General features: G+C 39.9%; 2 protein-coding genes across 2 annotated transcripts; one reads left to right on the top strand and one right to left on the bottom strand.

Annotated features, from left to right (window-relative positions):
- Positions 1 to 443: 443 nt before the first annotated feature.
- Positions 444 to 1,661, top strand: rxfp3 (relaxin family peptide receptor 3). The gene has a single exon (XM_028602259.1). It carries the CDS (start codon positions 444 to 446, stop codon positions 1,659 to 1,661), a length of 1,218 nt encoding a protein of 405 aa, XP_028458060.1.
- A 1,393-nt stretch (positions 1,662 to 3,054) lies between these two features.
- On the bottom strand, positions 3,055 to 17,175 carry slc45a2 (solute carrier family 45 member 2). Its single transcript, XM_028602335.1, has 7 exons — positions 16,480 to 17,175; positions 13,817 to 13,993; positions 9,577 to 9,944; positions 7,487 to 7,630; positions 6,496 to 6,619; positions 5,730 to 5,935; positions 3,055 to 3,276 (listed from the first exon to the last, which is right to left on the bottom strand). Exons 1-7 carry the CDS (start codon positions 16,940 to 16,942, stop codon positions 3,055 to 3,057), a joined length of 1,704 nt encoding a protein of 567 aa, XP_028458136.1. The 5' UTR covers positions 16,943 to 17,175.
- Between the last annotated feature and the right edge of the window lie 2,559 nt (positions 17,176 to 19,734).

The raw sequence follows: 19,734 nt of genomic DNA, 5'->3' as shown, positions 1-19,734 counted from the left end.
CCAATGCGTAAAGTAAGGTTGTAATGTAATTCCACAGTCGATTCAAGAAGTTTGCATATGAAAACAAATACAATTCACAATTGTTTTTATACCCAACTCAAGAAGATACGTTTTCTACGTTTTGGATTCTTGGTTTTCAAATGCCATCTAATCAGAACCAAGGATAGCGCCAGATTGCTGCGTCAGGACGCGTTTTCAGTTGGAGAGCTGAGAAGCACAGAGAAAAATATCAGAGCAACACGGCAACCTAACGACAAGCTCTGTCACGTATCAGGGATACACAGCTACTTTTCAGTTATTTTGTTTTTGTTCCGATTCACAGAAAACAGTGTTTGTGTATATATTTATTTAAGTAACATGCAAACTGGCGCAAGAACCTGAAATCCAAGGATTTGGATCTATGCGCATGATTTAGAGAAACATCCTTAGGGATTAAAGTTAAAATGTCTGGAGATACTAACTACGAAGGCCCAGCAGGGATTGTCTATGCTGCAAACTTCAACCTGAGCTGGATTTTTAACACGACCAACCGCTCCGACGTAGACTTCCACCTGTCAGATTTCAAGAAAACAGATTATGTGGGAGACGGCGCTGCTGTTGTGAGGATAATCATTTCTGTCATTTACTCGCTGGTTTGCGCGCTGGGTCTGGTTGGGAATTTACTGGTGCTGTACCTGATGAAGTCCAAACAGGTGTGGAAAAAGTCCTCCATCAACCTTTTTGTAACTTGTTTGGCGGTGACGGACTTCCAGTTCGTCCTTACTCTGCCGTTCTGGGCGGTGGAAAACGCGCTGGACTTTACGTGGCTTTTCGGCAAAGCGATGTGCAAGATTGTCTCCTACGTAACGGCTATGAACATGTATGCCAGCGTGTTTTTCCTGACTGCTATGAGCGTGGCGAGGTACTGGTCGCTCGCCTCTGCGCTCAAGTGCAGGCGGCGGCGGCGGCCACACTGCTGCTCCGCGCGGTACATCACCATTTTCATCTGGCTTGCCGCTGTCTCCGCCGCTCTGCCGCACGCAGTTTTCTCCACGACGGTGACCGTTTCCAGTGAGGACTTGTGTCTTGTCAAATTCCCGGAAACTAACGGAACGGCGCAGTTTTGGCTGGGACTGTATCATTCTCAGAAAGTGCTGCTGGGTTTTATGTTGCCGCTGGGCATCATCTCAGCCTGCTATCTGCTCCTTTTGCGCTCCATCACCTCCAAAAACAACAACACCTCGAGCGCCAAACGACGCGCCAAGGTCACCAAGTCTGTCACCATCGTGGTTTTATCCTTTTTCCTCTGCTGGCTGCCCAACCAGGCGCTGACAGCCTGGGGCATCCTCATCAAACTCAATATGGTTCATTTCAGTTATGAGTACTACACCACGCAGGTGTACGTCTTCCCCGTGTCCGTGTGCTTGGCGCACTCCAACAGCTGCCTGAACCCCATTCTGTACTGCCTGATGAGGCGGGAGTTCAGGAAAGCGCTTAAAAAACTCTTCTGGCGGGTAACTTCTCCGACTATAAGGCCGTTCACAGCCACCACAAAGCCAGCGATGGGCGAGCAAAGGCACCAGGTCCGCGCCAATGCGCCCGAGGAGTCCGCTGTGGTGTTTTATCCTCCCGGGGCTGTTGTGTACAATGACGGGCGAGATCTGCCGCAAAACAGCACGTAGTGCCACAGTGACAGTTAAAAGATTTTTTGGGATTGTTTGTATTATGCATTTATGTTATTTGCTCCATCAGGAAAGCTGTAAGTTAAAGTCGGATCTGCATTATTAAAAAGGCGAGAAAAGAACAGAAGCTGTCATATGACTCACATGTTACTTGCGTCTGTGATTTTCTATTTTGCTGCTCTTCAAAAAAAAAAAAAAAAAAAGGCACACGCATTTCTCTTGTGCTATAAAGAAAGAAGACATACTTTACACTGAATGTGAGAAGTCTGTAAAATCCTGTCAGTGTAAAATTAATTAATTAAATGTTCAAATTCAAAGTGTGTGTTCCTCCAGAGACAAGCTAATTTCTCCACTGATCTCCCAGGGTGCTGGAGAAGAGCCTTTGATGTGTTTTGAATGTCTAGGAAACAGACATTCAGACACAACAAAATACTGTCTGTTTTCTTTGACATATACAAAACAGATTTGAAAGTGCAGATTCATGATGATCACATCTAAAACCTGTGAAATGTTGTCAAAAATACTTTTGGTGGCTTCAGACGCAGCAACTGTATTGTGTAAATGTCAAAAATATTATGTAAGTAGAAAAACAATAGAAGCTTTGAAAACTGAGCCTCTTTTACGAACCCTGGAGGTAGAAGCAGAGAAATAATGAGGAGAAAAGAAGACATGTGGAGCTGTATTAAAATACTCTGCTTTGAATGACAATTTGTTTCGGATATGTTTGTCCCTCCCAAAATAGTTTGATAAGCTAGGTAAACATTTTTTTAATTTAAATGCATCCCCTCTTTCTCCCTTATTGAAACATCCTAAATCTATGAATATGCATATTAATATAAAATACATTTTTCATTTTCAGTGTTGGAAGTACTCAGGTCCTTTACCTAAATAAAAGCAGTAAAAGCAGTGTATAAATACTGTGTTACAAGTACAAGTTCTGCTTCCAAAATACTTAGAATAAAGTAAATAAAGTATTGATACTCAAGTAAAGGATCCATACACTTCTACCACAAAGACATAGAGTGGTATCAATCTTCTCATCTACCTCTTGGTAAGACCACAAATATTACATGATTATATTACATTTCACTGGAATTTTAGCCGGTACGATTCCATGTGACAAATTAAATAAATAAATACAAATGTAAAAAAGAAATTGAAAATAATTATGTTTTCCAAAATGTCAAACTATTTCTTTAATGTTAACTATTTGGCTCCTGCCCCACACCATGCAGGAAAATAACTGAACAAGACACCCACTTCTGTGCCACGTCAAGGTGTAAACTGTCACCTAAAAAAACTTATGGAATCTCAAGAATCACAGACATTGTAATGATATAATAAAGAATCTGTATTTATTAAAAAGTACATTTAAACACATATATAATCAGAATTAGTCCACATTTCTGATGAAAAGGGTGATGAAGATGCAGCCGAACAGAGACATGGTCGAGGCCGAGATGACCACCACTATTACACTACCCGCCATGTAGACCAGAGTGCCGAGACCCAGGCCCACAATGATCTGAGCCAGCTGGACCATGCAGGTGAGGGCTGCACAGTCCACCCCACAGCCTCGCTGACTTCCAATGCTTCCTCGCAGCTTCAGTAGTTCCTGGAGGAGGAGGAAAAGGAGAGCAATATTTTATGTCATCAATTTTTGTATTACTGGAAATGTCCCAGGCAGGAAATAGTCAATAGTTGGGTAAAAAGATTCAGTTCTGGGAAATATCAAGAGACCACATCATATATATGTTTCTGTTATTATGTGTATTTCCTTCTGAAGACTAAAGCTCTCCTGAGTGCCTCATTTATTTGAAGTTGAATTTCATCACCAGCTCACTCGAGGTATTAAATGCCAAGGCACATAAAAAATGGCAATGCCAAATCAAATGTTGAAAAAATTAACAATCGATTTTTAAGCCACCCCCTAAGGGAATATATGAAGTTTTGAAGAAAATGTGGATCGTCCAACAAGGCAGGCCTGCTTGATTCTTTCAGGGAATGATTGTAAAGATTTACAAATAATATGTTTATGTCACGATTGTGGGTTTCTGTTGTAGGTTTTTCCTGTTTATCCATGTTGTTTCACTTCTCATGTTTTCTGTCTTCTGTGTTTTTCCTTGTTTGTTTCTTGATTTGTTTCCTGTTTTATTTTGTAGTCTCCCTGTTTCTCCATGTTATGTCTTGTTTTACTTCCTGTCTTTTGTTTTCCCTCCTTTGAGATTAGGCTCGTTCGAGATGACCTGCGCCTCGCCTGTAAAGCGGACAAGAGCAGGTGGGAGCAGCCGGGGGCGGTGACAAAAATCCGCTGTCAAGTCGGACAGTTTCCAGCCGATTCCAGCAGCCTTCAGGCTGAACAGGAAGTCACAGAAACACTGTGGTCCGATTCCGATTTAATAAAATGTTATCAGACCCATATATCAGCTTGTAGGCCTACACAGTCTCCAGCTGTTTTTATTATGACAGAGTAGCTGTCAAAATGCTCTACATGCGATCTGTTGCTGATTTTAATTAACAACACACTGTAGATGATCCGTAATCTGAAAAGATTTAGTCTCTCTGACTTGTAAACATAGCTATCAGCCAAACAACATGTGGTTTGTACAGAATTGCCTTTAAATCTGATAAATAGCAATTCAAATCCCTCCAATTCAAAATCAATAAAAAGTTTATATAAAACGTCATCATGTTGAGTCGATTCTGAACCAATCAGCTGTTAGATCAGTTGAGAGGCTGGCATTTCCCAGCATGCCCTGGGTCCGCCTGGGTCCGCCTGGGTCCTGGGGTCTTGCAACAACTGTGCTGCCTGCATCTCAGAACATGCGGCCGCCTTGATCTCGTGAGGTTATCGTTGCCCACGTGTGCATGACGTCAGAGCAATTCGGGATCAAGCAGTCGGACACAAATCTAACCGGCATGCATTGGGCGGCGATCGCCGGTGATCGATTCTGCGCAGATCTGGCTCATCTTGAACAAGCCTAAAATCTAGCCCGAGTTTCCCACATAGACAGTATATAAGAACGGACCAACAGATCCCGTTGCTCTGGACGGAGACCAGTGAAGGCTATTAGAAGCACTTTTCCGGTGATCGCTAGGGTTACTGCGCAGCCTCCAACTGAGAGAGACAACATAAATGTAACGTGAGCAACGTGTCTGAAAGTTGTAAGTGTTCTGGTAGCTGTGCCAAGAGAAATCTCAATCATTCCCAATCTTACAGAGACGGAGAGCGTAGGTATATGTAAGGAGACAACATGGGCACAGGCTAATTATTGCTAACTAAAATGCTAGTTAACATTAGTAATTAAACCTAAACAGCTCATGTAAGTCCAAACTGCCTGCGAGCTTCTCCTGTACTATATGGTAATTCCTCTACTATGTGACACAATCGTTAGCCTATTTTTACAAAAACATCTGCTACGGAGCCATAATGTGAGGTACAAGGTAATGGAGCCTTTTATACATTGTCGTGTTTCTTTAGAAATAAACAATGGACAAATAGAGTCTTTAAACGCTTCAGATGTGAAGTTATTTACTGTCAAGTGACGTCAAAATGAATGGCAGTCAATGGAATGCTAACGGGAGGTGATCGCTTTGTAGCATCAAAATGGCGCCATAGAAGGTTCGAGTTCTGAAGCGAAGCTTACCCCCTTGGTTTCCCACCTCTGATTCCCACAGGAAGTGACGTGAATGATGACGTTTTTCCGATGACACGAAAAAAAAAATCCACAGCGATCAGTAGATCCACAAAAAGGGTCACGGTGTATGCAGCAAGGCCTACGTGCGTCACATTCACCAGCCAGCTCCAAACAGGTGAAGGAGGCCACTCCACTTCGCCGTTTAAACAAATCAATTAGTAAGCTGACAGCAAATATATGGCATTTAGGAAACCTTTATTGCAACGTTGGCACGGCAAGATGTCCAGACTAGTGCAACAGTAATTTTTGTTTTTTGCGTCCTGCATATGATTCGACAATGGTCTCAGGTGAGAAAATATTTTTTACTAAAGCAGTAGGCCTATATGAAACATCTCAACCCTGAAAAAAGTTTCTCTTGTCAGCCCAGTACCTCCTCCTTCCGCTGATACTCCGCTATCAGGTTATATGGGATGGTGTAGAGCGTGCTGGACATTACGCCGAACACGGTGCAGAGGATGAGCGTGGCGATGATGTTGGGGAAGAGGCCAATCAGGCTGGTACCCATGCCGAATACAAAGTAGCCCACAAAGTATAATCCCTTCAGGCCGATGTATGGGAGGAGAAAACGCTGCACATCTTAAAACACACAAACACACACATCATACATCGTCACAGAGAAAATTTGTTTTACTTGAGAATCACAGCAAACCACCGTGAAATTTGGATTACTTCACAACTGCTTTGTTTTTTATGGTTAAGATGTTGTGATAAACAGAATGCATTAGATTTGCTACAGTTGACTGGACATTTGATTGGACATCTTTCGTTTCAGAGCATCAAAGTAAAAAAAAAATCTCAGCATCCAGACTATAAATAGAGCCAATTTCACATTCGGAGGCAAAGTGATACATTATTTGGCTGACCTTTCCTTTGCATTTAGCACATTATTTCTCTCCCTTTCACATTTCATTGTTATTTTTACATTATTTCTACTTTTGGATTTGAATGAAACAGTCAGCTGAATATACCTCTGGTAAAACATGTTTCATTTGTGCAGCCAACTGTGACTGCAGCCAACTCCAGCCTGTAATCCCAACACAAAACAGAATAGGAGGCGGTAATTGCTGACTGCTATCCGTTTCCCTGCACAACCTTGTCAACCTTGTGAAATAAACCCACAATTTTCTGTTACTTACAAGAGTATAGAGCAGAGGACGCAGCATTAATACACAGTCCCCAGCAGCCCACTTCTACTCCTCTCTCATATGTGGTGTATGCTGTGGAGTTATGGTCTGCATAAGGATTTCCATTGTACACAATCTGCAGAGAGAAATAATTTGAAAATGATCGTTAAAATATCCCCCTTGTTAATACATGCTTTTCTTTTTAACACAGGAAGCAACTGACTGTACACTTCTCATTGTGGCTAACAAAGCCTGCAGTTTTAGATTACATGCTGGTGTATCGGGTGTTAATGAACCGTGGCGCTGAGTACTGCGTCCTGCTGTGAGGTGCATCCTTTGATCAGCATGCATACTGTGCAACTGTAAAGCATTTATCATTATGACACGTGTCAGGAGGAGATTACATGCCCCCCACACAAACAGGGATTAATGGAGCTTGAACGTAAAACCATATTGCAGCTTGTTGTCCTTCTCCACTAGTGTTATTGCTATTACTCAACAAGTATTTTTGACTGTTCTATAAATTGACAGAAAATAGTAAAAAAAAAAAAAAAAAAAAAAAAGCCCCCAAAGTGGCGTATTTAAATTGAAATTCTGACCAACAGTCAAAAGAAATCCCAAAAATATCCAGTTTACATTGACATAAAACAGATTAATTAATTATTTTTGCCAAGAATTTGGTGAGAAGATTGATAAAGTGCTCATCTGTATGATAAATATGAATCTGTATCTGCATTATTCACTTTACAAATCTATAAAATACAGAAAAGCAGCAAATCCATACATTTGAGAAGCTGGAACAAGCTAATATTTAGTATTTCTGTCTGAAAAATTAATCAACCTATTAATTAATAATCAAAATAGAAATCATTATGAAAGTTAGAAGTGATGTCAGCAAGCTATCGGCCCCAATCGCTGCAATTCAGTTGAAATCTGTTACACTGATTGGTAACATTAGCAAAATTTATATGGCTTTCACATGCAGACACACTGAAATCATTACCTGTCCCATAAAATCTGTGAAGAAGAGCATGTTGCAGAGGAAAGCCGTCCATCCCAGCAGGTGACTGACACACAGGTAGCGGTAGTGGTTTGGCATGTTGATGATAGCTTTCATCATCGACCTGAACGTCATCCTCTTCTGGGCCTGCAGACACACACAAACATCACACACATCAGCGCCAACAGCTACAACACTGACAGGATTTATAAAAGAATTTGAATGATAAAACAGAGTTTTCTGTCAGAGCACTCATTACTCTCCTCATTGCTAGTGGTGCTTCAGCAACAGTTCAAAAGCTTCAACAATTAAAAGAAGACGTCTGCAGCATAAAGACCTTCAGTAGAATAAATGAAGGGATTTAACATAAAGATCACATGGTGACGTTAACTCTGCTCAAGGGTTAGAGACAGGAGATGATAAAAGACAAACAATCATAGAAATATTATGATTATGAAGAACACTTCAAAGGCATTAAATGATCTGATCAGATACACACGGTATTCACTAATGTGCTCTGCAAAACAAAAGAAAGAATAGACAATCACGGCAAATAGATCTTAGATGAGGACTATCAAGGCATAGCAGAGATTATGAATCAAACATCTTCACGAGGCCATAAAAGTGATTTTTAAGAAGATGATACAAACTCTTCTGACGAATCCTTTTTTTCTTTTTTTCCATCAACAGAAACTGAGCTGGGACAGATGTTCAGAGTTTCAAAAAATAATTCATCAAAACAATAAAACTTTCTCAATCCATAATGTAGAAAATGGTATCACATGGAATTGACATTTTATGTTGCACATGACATATTCACACTACTGTACATCGTCTTCACAGGGTTGTTTGAAGTGAGTCCTCTGCCGAGTGTGGCGTCCTACTGTTTTTAACCATTTGAACCTGAACACCTTCAGGACTATTACATTATTAATATTCCTGTAAAGGATTGGCCAAGTGATGGAGCGAGAACACATGGAGTAATCTTCACCCAATGTGTTAAACTTAAAAAAAATATATTTTCCAAAAAACGTATGGTTTCTACCCCTTGTTTTTAAACAGGGAGCTCCTCCGTCAGACAAACCAAAGCTAGTCCATAATTAATTAAGACATTCAAATAATACTTCATAATCAATAAAAAAAAAATTTCATCATTTTTCAATTTCAGACCCATGTACTAATGATTTCCAATCATTAGTCAAATTGTCTTAACATATCATTATTAACCATACAGGTTGTATTTAGAAAGACTACTGTACTACTGTAACTGCTATTACAGTGCATTTCATGTTGGTTTTAAGCCTCTTGTTGCTAAACGTTAAGCTGCAGTTATATATATGTTCTTCAAATTTACTATTATGTATATATATATAAAATAGTAAATTTGAAGCATAACTCAATAGCTAGCACTGTCTTCTCACAACAGGGAGATCATTGGTTTGTATTTACCAGAGTAGATGGATGGAAATATACTGAAAGGGTGGATGGCTGGCGTCAGTGTGGGAACCCTGGCTGGATGTCGAAGGGAACATTTGGACCTTGAGGCTAGAAACACTGACAATATCTGCTTGCTTTAAGTCCCTGTTTGTCGTGACTTTTATGGCTGCACCATGAGATCAAATGAAAATAGTCCCCGCTGCACTGTGCATTTTTTACACATTTCCCTGTAATTCAGCATGAACATATCAAAGATTATCATCATGCTCATCTCCTTCAGGAGCTGCAACATGCCTGCCATACCACTCAAAGCTTGTTCCTTTTTTGCTCAGATAATTTTTTACATTATGTGAGAATACATATAGACACACACACACACACACACACACACACACACACACACACACACACACACACACACACACACACACACACACACACACACACACACACACACACACACACACACACACACACACCATATTGTCACTGTGCTTATATCTTTTAATAAAGGCAACTGTATATTCTCCATTTTCTCTGAGCTAATTCTCCACTGTGATCATGAGCATGAATGGATAAAATCTGTATTCCACATTATTTTACCACGTGCATATAAATGTGCATCCTCGAGACAATTGATCCTGCACATGACATACCTCCTTGTTCGGCTGCTTGGCACTGGAGGTCACTGAGTTGGCCTCCCCCAGAGCAGAGAAAGACCTAGGCCTGGGGTCTGGGATGGATGCAGGACCTACATTTGAGACGGGCTCTTTAGCCAGAGCTCCGTAACCATTGCTGTGGGAGCCCAGTAGGCGGAGGACATTGGGAGGTGAGGGATCGGAGGCATGTGGGTCCTTGCTCAGAGGTTGCTCTGGTATACTGAAGAGGTGCATGGTGAGGAAGATGCCCCAGGTCAATGCTGAGAAGAAGTAGATGACTTGGTATTCAGAGCCCAGCAGCTGGCCCAGTATAGAGTGACCCCAGTCCATAGCCCCTACCAGGTAGCCGCACGCTCCGCCCAGACCTGGAATACACAGCAGCAAAGCTTAAAACACAGTAGACAGAGAAGTGCAGTTTGTTTTAAAAAGATTAAGTACTGTACACCCTCAAATTCTACTAGAACCTTCCTATTCCAGCACATTGATCTCCTTTTGACAGTTTTTGTGTGGGTGCTTAAGTTTTAAATATGACAAACTTGTTAGCAAAGTTAATTCAGAGTGTAGAGGGTTTTTAGCATGGATGTATTAAAAGAACATTTTTAAAGCTTTAAGAAAATTTTTTAGAGCTTTTAATTCTTTTTGGTAGAGCTTTTTTAAAGCTTTTTTGTTGGAACAGCTGCCTGCTGCGAACAATCCTATAAGAGCGGTGAGATATTACATATATTGTAGAAACGTGTATTGTTGGAAAAATATATGTATTAAAACAGTATGCCAACAAGATGTAGTAATCTATGTGATTATGTGTTTGGGGAAAAATCATTTAGTGTGGAGCTCCCCTTTTTAAATGACACGTGTGCTGTTGTATTTCAGTGTGTGTCTAGCATTGAAGTTTGGTAATAGTTTAGGTTGTGCATGCATAAAAAATAAATAACTCATGTTTAACCAAATGGAATCAGCTATTATCTGTCCTCTCATACCTGTGGTTAAAGTGTTGTTACTTTCAGCTTTTACTTTTGTAGCAGCTATCATTTAAATGACCCAGTACTGGACATACTGTATGACAAAAGCAAAAATAATTATGTCATACTCTCATTTTCACTGGTACACACCACTGGGTAAATAAGTATAAAAAAAGTTTTTATATTGATCCACAGTTTATTTATTTTCTGCAGGAAATTAAGATCCCTGCGTGGAGCACAAATCAACATTCTCTGCTCTCTCTGCTCATGATCTCACTGGCTTTCATGTACAGCACAGCCTCCCCTTTTTACTGTAAAAGGAAATTGATATGCTGACAGCTTCAGGAAAGATGAGAGACCGAATAGACAGAAAAAAACTCATTAAATACGTACCAATTTTTACATGTGGGTTGCCTGTACAGAGTTAGTGAACAGCCTGTTTATCAGCACATACAGCACAGAAGATCTAGAAGCAAAGATCATTTTTGTTTTTGTGAGATGGAATTTCTTTAATCTTGCCCCTAGGAAGACATTTATGCACTTAGTATAAAATTGAAGCAGTTTTGTTGACTGATGCTTCCCTTAAATGTGATCGCATGCCTACATTATGATACACACGCAATCGTTATGTTAATATGTTTAAACCTACACATAAAAAAACCCTAAAAGAATGTACTTGGTTGGTTGGTTGGTTGGTTGACTGATTGTCTGATTGACTGACTAACTGCGGCCCACAGAGCAGATATAAAATCTTCTACTGTTTGCACCTGAAATGAAGGCTATTTTTATACATTAAAGGAACTGGCAGGTAAAGTAATAACCCATTCAGGAGTCACACTTCAATTGTGTTGACATGGCTGGAACCTTGCTGTCTGTGTACTGCATCAATCACTTTATTCTGATTGAAGATCCTTTTCTTTCTGTTATTAATCACCTCAAGTGTGTACCTTTCTGCCCCTGCAATAACTTTGAATGTCTTATTGCAGCACAGTGCACCAGAGCTAATCAGAGATATGACTGTAGGCAACTGTGGACGGTCTCAAAAATATAACAGAGAGATTGAAAGCAAGATTTAATATCAGCATGGTGCAATTTGGTTTTGATGTAAACAGACTATCAGGTAGCTGTTGTCAACTGTTAAATTAAACGCCAACTATATTGATAATCGATTAATCGGTTGAAGTAATTGGTAAATGTTGAGTGCGTGAGCCTGCTTTTGTTACAAAGCGTAATGCAGCGGGATATACAGAATCTTTTTTTCAGTAGGGATGAAGATGTATGCATGTAAATCACATCACCATAGTCTGATGTAGCTAGACTATTCACAATTTTCTTTCTGGCCTCAAATGAAAAGCATTCTTTTACAGAAAAAACTAAACTTTTCATCAAACCATATGCTTTGGGATTTGAAGAAAGTGACTCTTTCTATCCAGTTGTTCAGATATTTCAGTGTGAACCAAAGTGGTAGACCGATTGATCGACCAACTGAGAGACCATCATTGCCTTCCATGGAGCCACACAGATAAATATGACTTAAAAGATATTGCTCCAGCTGTTTTTGTATCCAGCTTTCTTTACCTGTTGCTGTAGAAAATGACTCATTCGTAATGACTCGTGGTCTTTTCACGTTCACAGATTCAGAGTATGTGATTAGAAAAGCTCCCACAAAAGCCACATGAATCACAGAGAAACACAAAACAATGTGTGCTCCCTCCTCTTCAAACCTCAAATACCAGCAGTGGCAGGAGGGTCTAAATAGTCATGTGCCTGGCTGCTGTGTCTCTCAGCCCAGACCCATGACTGCAGCACATGACTAGCTCAGGGCTGGATTACTGCCTGACTAGCATGCTTACACCACCTGGTGCCTGCTGACAGCTGAGTGCAATCTTTAATGGTGTAGCCTTAACCTAGCATTGTTAACTCAACCAAACTAAAGAGATAGATAGTATTGACTCGCTTCTGAATGTGTCCATAGGTTCATAAGTTCTCTCTAAGAAAAACGTGTGTCCAGGATGTGAAAAATGCATTTAGCATTTACTCTTGATTCTCCCTTCAGAGAAAAAGATTAGTTAATGGAAATCTCCAACTCCAGATGAGGAGTCAAACCAAACTGATGTGTTGGCTGACATCAATCTATCTTCATTTTGTTGGCAAAGAGTCTCACATTTCTTTTCATAGTACGACCCTGAGACACTTGGCTACGTCTGAACTTTTCATCTGTATCTGACAGCACAAGTAGTGAATCCAGTCATAAGCATGTCTGTATAAATGTGGCTAAGGAACACATAATTTAAAGTTTTGGAAAGGCACCCAAAACCCATCTGAGATGTCACACGAACTCATGTTCAAAAACTCAAAGATTCCTCAGAGTAAAAGAAGTTCCACATGAAAGAGTGAGCCAAAATGCTCTGTAATTCCCTGAGAGACTAATTATAAAAGGAAGTATTTGGTTATCCTTAGCAAGAAAAGGATATCTTTCATATGGGGACATTGTACCGGCAAGATTTAAATGACAAATTAGTAAAACAATTAGCAAAGTGTGGAAAATGAGAGAAATACCTGGCTCATGTTCATCAGTATTTATTACTACATATTAAAACAACACTCCCTCACTAGTAAGCAGTAAATTGAGATTTCAGACACTTACTACTACATTTTGCATCACTGCTGCCAGGTGTAGAGTTGCACAACAGTAATTTTCTCATCTATGAAATGCAGAGCATTGCATTGTGGGATTGTTAGCAGAGAGTAGTAGTAACTTCCATTATGCGATTGTTGAGGGTATCATAGCGTGGATACATTTACATACTTATTTAATTTGGACACTTAAATAAAATGGCAGACAGTAAATATGGTGCACTATATCTTAAATAGAGACTGATTTTGGACACCACCACAGAAGTTACACTCAAACCACTCAAACTTCCTGGTGTCTTGTCTTCACCATGTACCAGGCAACCAGCAAAAGAAAGTCCCTGTGCCTGGCCAAGAATCAGTCCAGACCACAATAGTATTTTAATCCTCGACAATTGTGTATGTTTTAAATCTTGTCAATTAAATCTACACTCTGGCTTTTGTACAAATAAAAAAAAAAAAGAATCTCTCATCAAACAAATCCATCAAGATGCCTGTTGGAAACAGGCAGCGAGGAGAAGATGAGTATTGAAGTAAGCACAACAGTGTGTGTGTGTGTGTGTGTGTGTGTGTGTGTGTGTGTGTGTGTGTGTGTGTGTGTGTGTGTGTGTGTGTGTGTTTATGTGCTTGTCTGTATTACACACCTGTGAGTAGAGCATGGTAGTGCAGACCTCTTTCCTTGTCTCGATGTGAACACACATCAAACAGGTAGGCCTTGATGGGCCCGTCGATGAAGTCTGCAGCAAAGTCAAACAGCACGACTCCGAACATCACCACCACTATGGCCCATGTACTCTTCAATGACCTGTTGCTGACTATTGCTGCAAAACGGAACAAAAACATCTCATCACTCATTTAAGCACTGCGTGTAAATAACAATATAATGATACCGCCACATCCTTACATTATTTTTTGACTGAACTTGAGGTGTCAAATTTGCATGTTTAATTTGGCAAGTAGAGATACACGTCACAGTTAAAAGAATGGCAGCTAGCACATTGAGAGGCACTTAGAGCTTGTCAGAAAAAACAAGAAAAACTATGTTGGACAGTTAACAATTATATTTTAAAACCTGGCTGTTTGATCATAAAGCCCAGTCTTCTTCTGTGTACTCATCAAAAGGAATGAAGGATGCTAAGAAATATTTATCCGGGCAAAAAACACGTGCAAATCGATTGTGGATTTTTTTGTGATTTAAGTAAAAGATATTGAATGTGTTCAGTAAGGCAAGAACAATATAAAAGTCTGTTGAAAAAACTTGTACTGTTGCAAAAAGAAATGTCATGGAGTTAGATTTACAGAATATTTCACTGTACTGACTTTTCTGTAGCTATTAAACAAAAAGATTCCTGTGGCATTCACTACAACCCTGAGAAACGTGGAAGGATAATCAGCTTATCCAGTGTGCATCGGAAGAAAGAAATACTTTATAGTCCGTATAATGATTATAACAAAGCCCAGGGCTTGTTTTAACAGAAACTCAATCCACAATCACAGCATTCAACAAAGAAAAAAATTATTTCAAACAAGCTGATTTAGATTTTGTTTTTGACCTAAGCCCCAGATTTGAAACAAGGATCCTACACTTCGAACCACAGCTAGTATAAATACACATTGCATTGCTATTTCTCTTGTATAATTGTAACCGTTTCATTATAAATAGAGATCTCTCAACCTAGTGTACCCAACAGCCCTTTAAACTTTACAGTGTTGGATATTTGCTAAAAACCTTTTTGTACTATTTGTTCAATGTCCAATCATCCAATCAAAATATATGATTGTGGTATTGTTGAGAATGACATATTTCAAGCTCCATCATTAAAAGTTTCCAGGGCCAACTGTGAAAATTAGAATGGGGGGAATTCATCAGTGAATATTTATGCACTTAACCCCACAGTGATCCTGTATGGTGGGGAACAATACAGCAGCACTGTAACTCTCAGCAATGAATACGTTCATGTGGCTCGTCTCAGAAAAGGTCACAGATTCTTTTGTCAGGGAGAACTTCTCGTGATGCTGCCTGCCGGATACTCAGGAGACAGTCCGGGCAGGGGCGTTAATATAGACAGGGCAGGCAGGGGCCCGTAGACTGTGTGTGTGTGTGTGTGTGTGTGGGGGGGGGCATAGAGACAAATATGTGTTGGGCTGAGAATGGGCCCTTGCAAAAGTGATTCATATTGCCACCTAGGACATAGGCCTATGTTCAAAGAAGAACTCACGGTAACTTAATAACGATGCCATATATATTCCCTTGAGGAGGCAAACGCATGGTTTTATTTTTGTATATAAGATAGTCAGTAGCAATAGCAAAAGTAAATGCTTATTCTACATAAACTTAAAAAAGACTATGATATTACTCAATAATGTCTTATTTCTTTTGGTATTTTTGTCATATACAGATATGCAATGATCGTTGCTAAGTGGCATGTAGCGTGACACTGTCCAAAGTCAAGTCTCTGTTTGATCATGTGACGAGATGATACAATATACGGTAGCTAGTTTAGGTGCAAAAATTTGTCAAGACTGACAAGCTGAGCATATCTCCAAGCCGAGCGAACAGTCATGCCTTTCAAACATCAAAGGGCCACTCATAATAGCATGCGCTGGGGCCCTTCATAACTACCTTATGCCTCTGAGTCCAAATTGTCTAAATGTTATCACTTGTTTTACGTCTTCAAACTAAAGGTGTAGTGACATTTTGAGTCATGCCCTATGGTCATGCCTCATCATAAGTCTGTTCAATCAGGCATCGGCTCAGGACCACCCGAACAAGTCACACATTTACCTTCAGTCACAAGCTAAACGTGTGAGCATAAAAGCCTTTCAGGACCTTGTGCTCACACATTTAACAAGGAAAATAAAATCTTGATGGATGTGTGACTTTTTCCAAAATGAGCGAGAAGATACTGATACAGTTGGAAGCCTGAGTCTGTAAAAGTCTAAGAGATAAGAGAAAGCTTTGAGAAAGAGAGAGAAACCAAAATATTATAAAATAATAATAATCTAATTAGATCATAAAACTTTATATGTATGACTTGCATTTGTTGAGTTTTTCGAGATAAGTCATTATTCTGCATATTTTCAAGCATAAGTATACACTTGAATGAGATCAAGGTTTCAACAGTGTTTCTGTTTCGCTGATAAAATGAACTGATTTTCCATTCTCTTTTATTCCCTCTGAATCAAAGGCACAGTCAGCCCCAAAAAACAAGAACTCACTTTCTGATATGATGAGACTAAAAATATACCTGTACCTCCCCCTCTTACTGTCTGTTTCTCTTTCTAAATCCTCCCGCCCATCCCTTACCTGAGACGACAGCATCCCCGTTCAGGAACAGGGTGATTCCAATCAGCATGAGGATGCCCAGGACCAGGATGTAAGGCCTCCGCCGGCCCCACGGCGAGCGGCAGTAGTCGCTGGCCGAGCCGATGATGGGCTGGAGCAGGAAGCCCAGAATGGGACTGATCAGCCACACCAAGCTGTACAGGCTGCGGGGCAGGCCCACGCTGAGAAGTACCGGTGTGACGAATGCTGCCTCCACAGCGTAGCAGAATTCCCTTCCAAACATGACCATGCTGTGGAGGATGAGGCGACCCCTTGAGCGCCTTGGGGGCTCTACGGCTCCGAACACACACTCCTCACTTTCCATGTAGTACTCTTTGGAGCCAATGCAGTCTGTTGGGTACAAAGAAGTGCTGATGTGTTTGCCAGGCTCCGGTAGCCGGCAGGGTTGGGGCCTCGCTGACTGGTCCTCTGATAAAAGGGTCATGGTTGAGAGAGAGAGAGTGGAAAGATGGGGTAGAAGGAGAAAGGGAGAGGGAGAGGGAGAATAACAAGGGAGTGAAGTGGAGATTTAGGTGAAAAGAGACAAAGAGTATGGTCGTGTCTCTCTCAGTCCGCCAGGTGATGGATAAATGGCCAAACGCCAAATCCTTGCTTCGGTGCTCAGCTTGAGCTAATCCTCCTCTCTACTGCATAGTTGAGCAATGAGTCCAAGAGCCTCCTGGTCTGAGCAGAGAAGAATAGCACTCATTGAAGAATAGAGGGAGAAGGGAGGAGAAAAAGAAGTGGGTGTATTTAAGAGATTACCAAATGTTTCTTCCCCTTCTTCAGTCTTTGAAGTAGTAAAGGCCCAAGGCAGTTTATGTGAGTGTGTGAGTGTGTGACGTGTGTTAGTGTGTGACGTATGTGAGTGTGTGACGTGTGCGGGTCATCTTTTCCATTGTTTTCACCATTACTAATCAGCCAGTAGTATTTATTTCTTGGTGACTCTTCTTAATTGGTAAAAAAGTGGTAGAAACATATTTGAATGTGTGATTTAATAATTTCATGCTGGCAAGCAATGAGTTACTTTGATTCTTTTTAAGAGGATTTGCAAAATTATTAAAAAACATTATTATGCTTTTTGGTGTTTCATTTACTGTCTTCTTTTATTAATATTATCGCAGTTCTTCTGCTTTGCCATTTGCAGTTTTTGTTTCTCCCACAATTTGATTTGTATTTTAATTAACCGTTTTAGCTCTACAGATGCAAATATTACACTGTCAGCCGGTCCAGCACTTTGGTCCAGACTGAAAAATCTCATCAACTATGGATGGATTGCCATGGAATTTTGTACAGACATTCATGTTCCCCTTTAGATTACTTGTAATAATGTTGGTAATCCTCTGACCTTTTTATCTAACACATCATCAGATCAAAATTTTGTTTTGTCCAAAACTTCAATTTATGATCAAATACCTGCAAAGATAATGACATTCCCATCAGCCTCAGCTGTACTTTGTGTTTAGTGCTAATTATCAAATGCTAACATGCTAGCATGCTAACAAGCTAAACTAAAATGGTGAACATAGTAAACACTAAACCTGATAAACAGCAGTGTGTTAGCATTGTCATTGTGAGCAAGTTGCATTCTGACATCAGCATTTAGCTAAAATCTGTCTTATTTAAAAGGTATTGATAATAATTAAACATTTAAAAAAAGTAAAATTAAAAAAGCTCAAATTGAAATGTAATAGTCTAATTCAGGGTGACGTTTGGAAGAAATAATAAGGTATGTCATTGTGTGTGTGTGTGTGTGTGTGTGTGTGTGTGTGTGTGTGTGTGTGTGAGAGAGAGATTAAATACTTTGTCTTCTCATGTGGTTTTAAAAGGAGAGTATGACTCCTCAGAGCTCCAGGAAAGATGGCCAGTCCACATTACAATAACATAATAATAATAATAATAATAATAATAAAATAATAATAATAATTAAGATCTGAGCTGAGTAGTTCTGATGCATCATCAGATCATAATGTGCCTGTTCCAACAGAATGGTTATTTTTGCCTTTGAAATCAGATAAGTTAAATTACACAAATAAATACCTTCAAGCAATGGGGATGTTGTATTTAAATATTAGGTTTCATATTTCTTTCACTCACTGTCAAAAATAAATCACTGCCTGTACTATAAAATATTGCCACTAAAGTTAAGAAAACTGAATGTTATCATGAGCACACTGGCCCTGTAGATCACAAGAATATCATCAAGACTCAATCACACAGTGTCTGAGCAAAAAGAGACATAAAACACTCTTTGTCTTTCATTATCTTGAATTTTAACATTAAAACATTCAACACTTTTTCTCTACAGTGTGGCAGAGATGTTCACAAGTCATTTTTTGGAAGTCCAAGTTGAGTCTCAAGTCTTTGAGCTCAAGTCCAAGTCAAGTCTCAAGTCTTTGAGGGGCAAGTTCAAGTCGAGTCTCAAGTCTTTTGCCACGAGTCCAAGTCAAGTCTCAAGTCTCTGGCCAAATGATCTGTTCCTAACACTATAAATCTTATGAATTCAAAGAACGTCCTGTAGCTACCATCCATACAGTACAGTATCAAAATCAGTTGTAGGATAACTTTATGGGTTTTTTCCGCTGTTTGCTCGCAGGTTTCTCTATAGAGCTCCCCCTACAGCTTCGGAATAGATATCCGGCAGCTCCTATGTTTACTTGTGTCTGACTGCTCGCTCGGTCAGTCTGCCATTTCCTCTTTCTCTGTTCCTCCGACAATGCTTTCCTAGCTTTCTGTTTCTTTTTTGCCGGCTCAGCCATGACGATAGTGTGAAAAACTCCATCACTACCTTGTTAGCCCGTTCCTAAATGGGCGTACAGTACAGGCCAAAAGTTTGGACACACCTTCTCATTCAATGCGTTTCCTTTTTATTTTCATGACTATTTACATTGTAGATTCTCACTGAAGGCATCAAAACTATGAATGAACACATATGGAATTATGTACTTAACAAAAAAGGGTGAAATAACTGAAAACATGTCTTATATTTTAGATTCCTCAAAGTAGCCACCCTTTGCTTTTTTATTAATAAGGGAAAAAATTCACTAATTAACCCTGACAAAGCACACCTGTGAAGTGAAAACCATTTCAGGTGACTACCTCATGAAGCTCATTGAGAGAACACCAAGGGTTTGCAGAGTTATCAAAAAAAGTGTTTTTTCTAAATGCTAACGTCAGCATGCTAGCATGCGCCCAATGACAAAGATAACATGCTGATATTAAGCAGGTATAAGATGC

This window comes from Perca flavescens, chromosome 16, assembly GCF_004354835.1.
Source record: "Perca flavescens isolate YP-PL-M2 chromosome 16, PFLA_1.0, whole genome shotgun sequence".
In the NCBI taxonomy this organism is placed as follows: Eukaryota; Metazoa; Chordata; class Actinopteri; order Perciformes; family Percidae; genus Perca; species Perca flavescens.
This window is presented reverse-complemented; position numbering and strand designations above follow the sequence as displayed.

Bases quoted from the DNA above. Each gene is read 5' to 3' on its own strand.
- rxfp3 (XM_028602259.1), top strand. From the start codon at position 444: ATGTCTGGAGATACTAACTACGAAGGCCCAGCAGGGATTGTCTATGCT.
- slc45a2 (XM_028602335.1), bottom strand. From the start codon at position 16,942: ATGACCCTTTTATCAGAGGACCAGTCAGCGAGGCCCCAACCCTGCCGG. The intron at 13,994-16,479 runs GTAAGGGATGGG...TCCGTTTTGCAG, and splicing joins CGGGGATGCTGTCGTCTCAG to CAATAGTCAGCAACAGGTCA. The intron at 5,936-6,495 runs GTAAGTAACAGA...GTGTGTTTTAAG, and splicing joins GTCCTCTGCTCTATACTCTT to ATGTGCAGCGTTTTCTCCTC.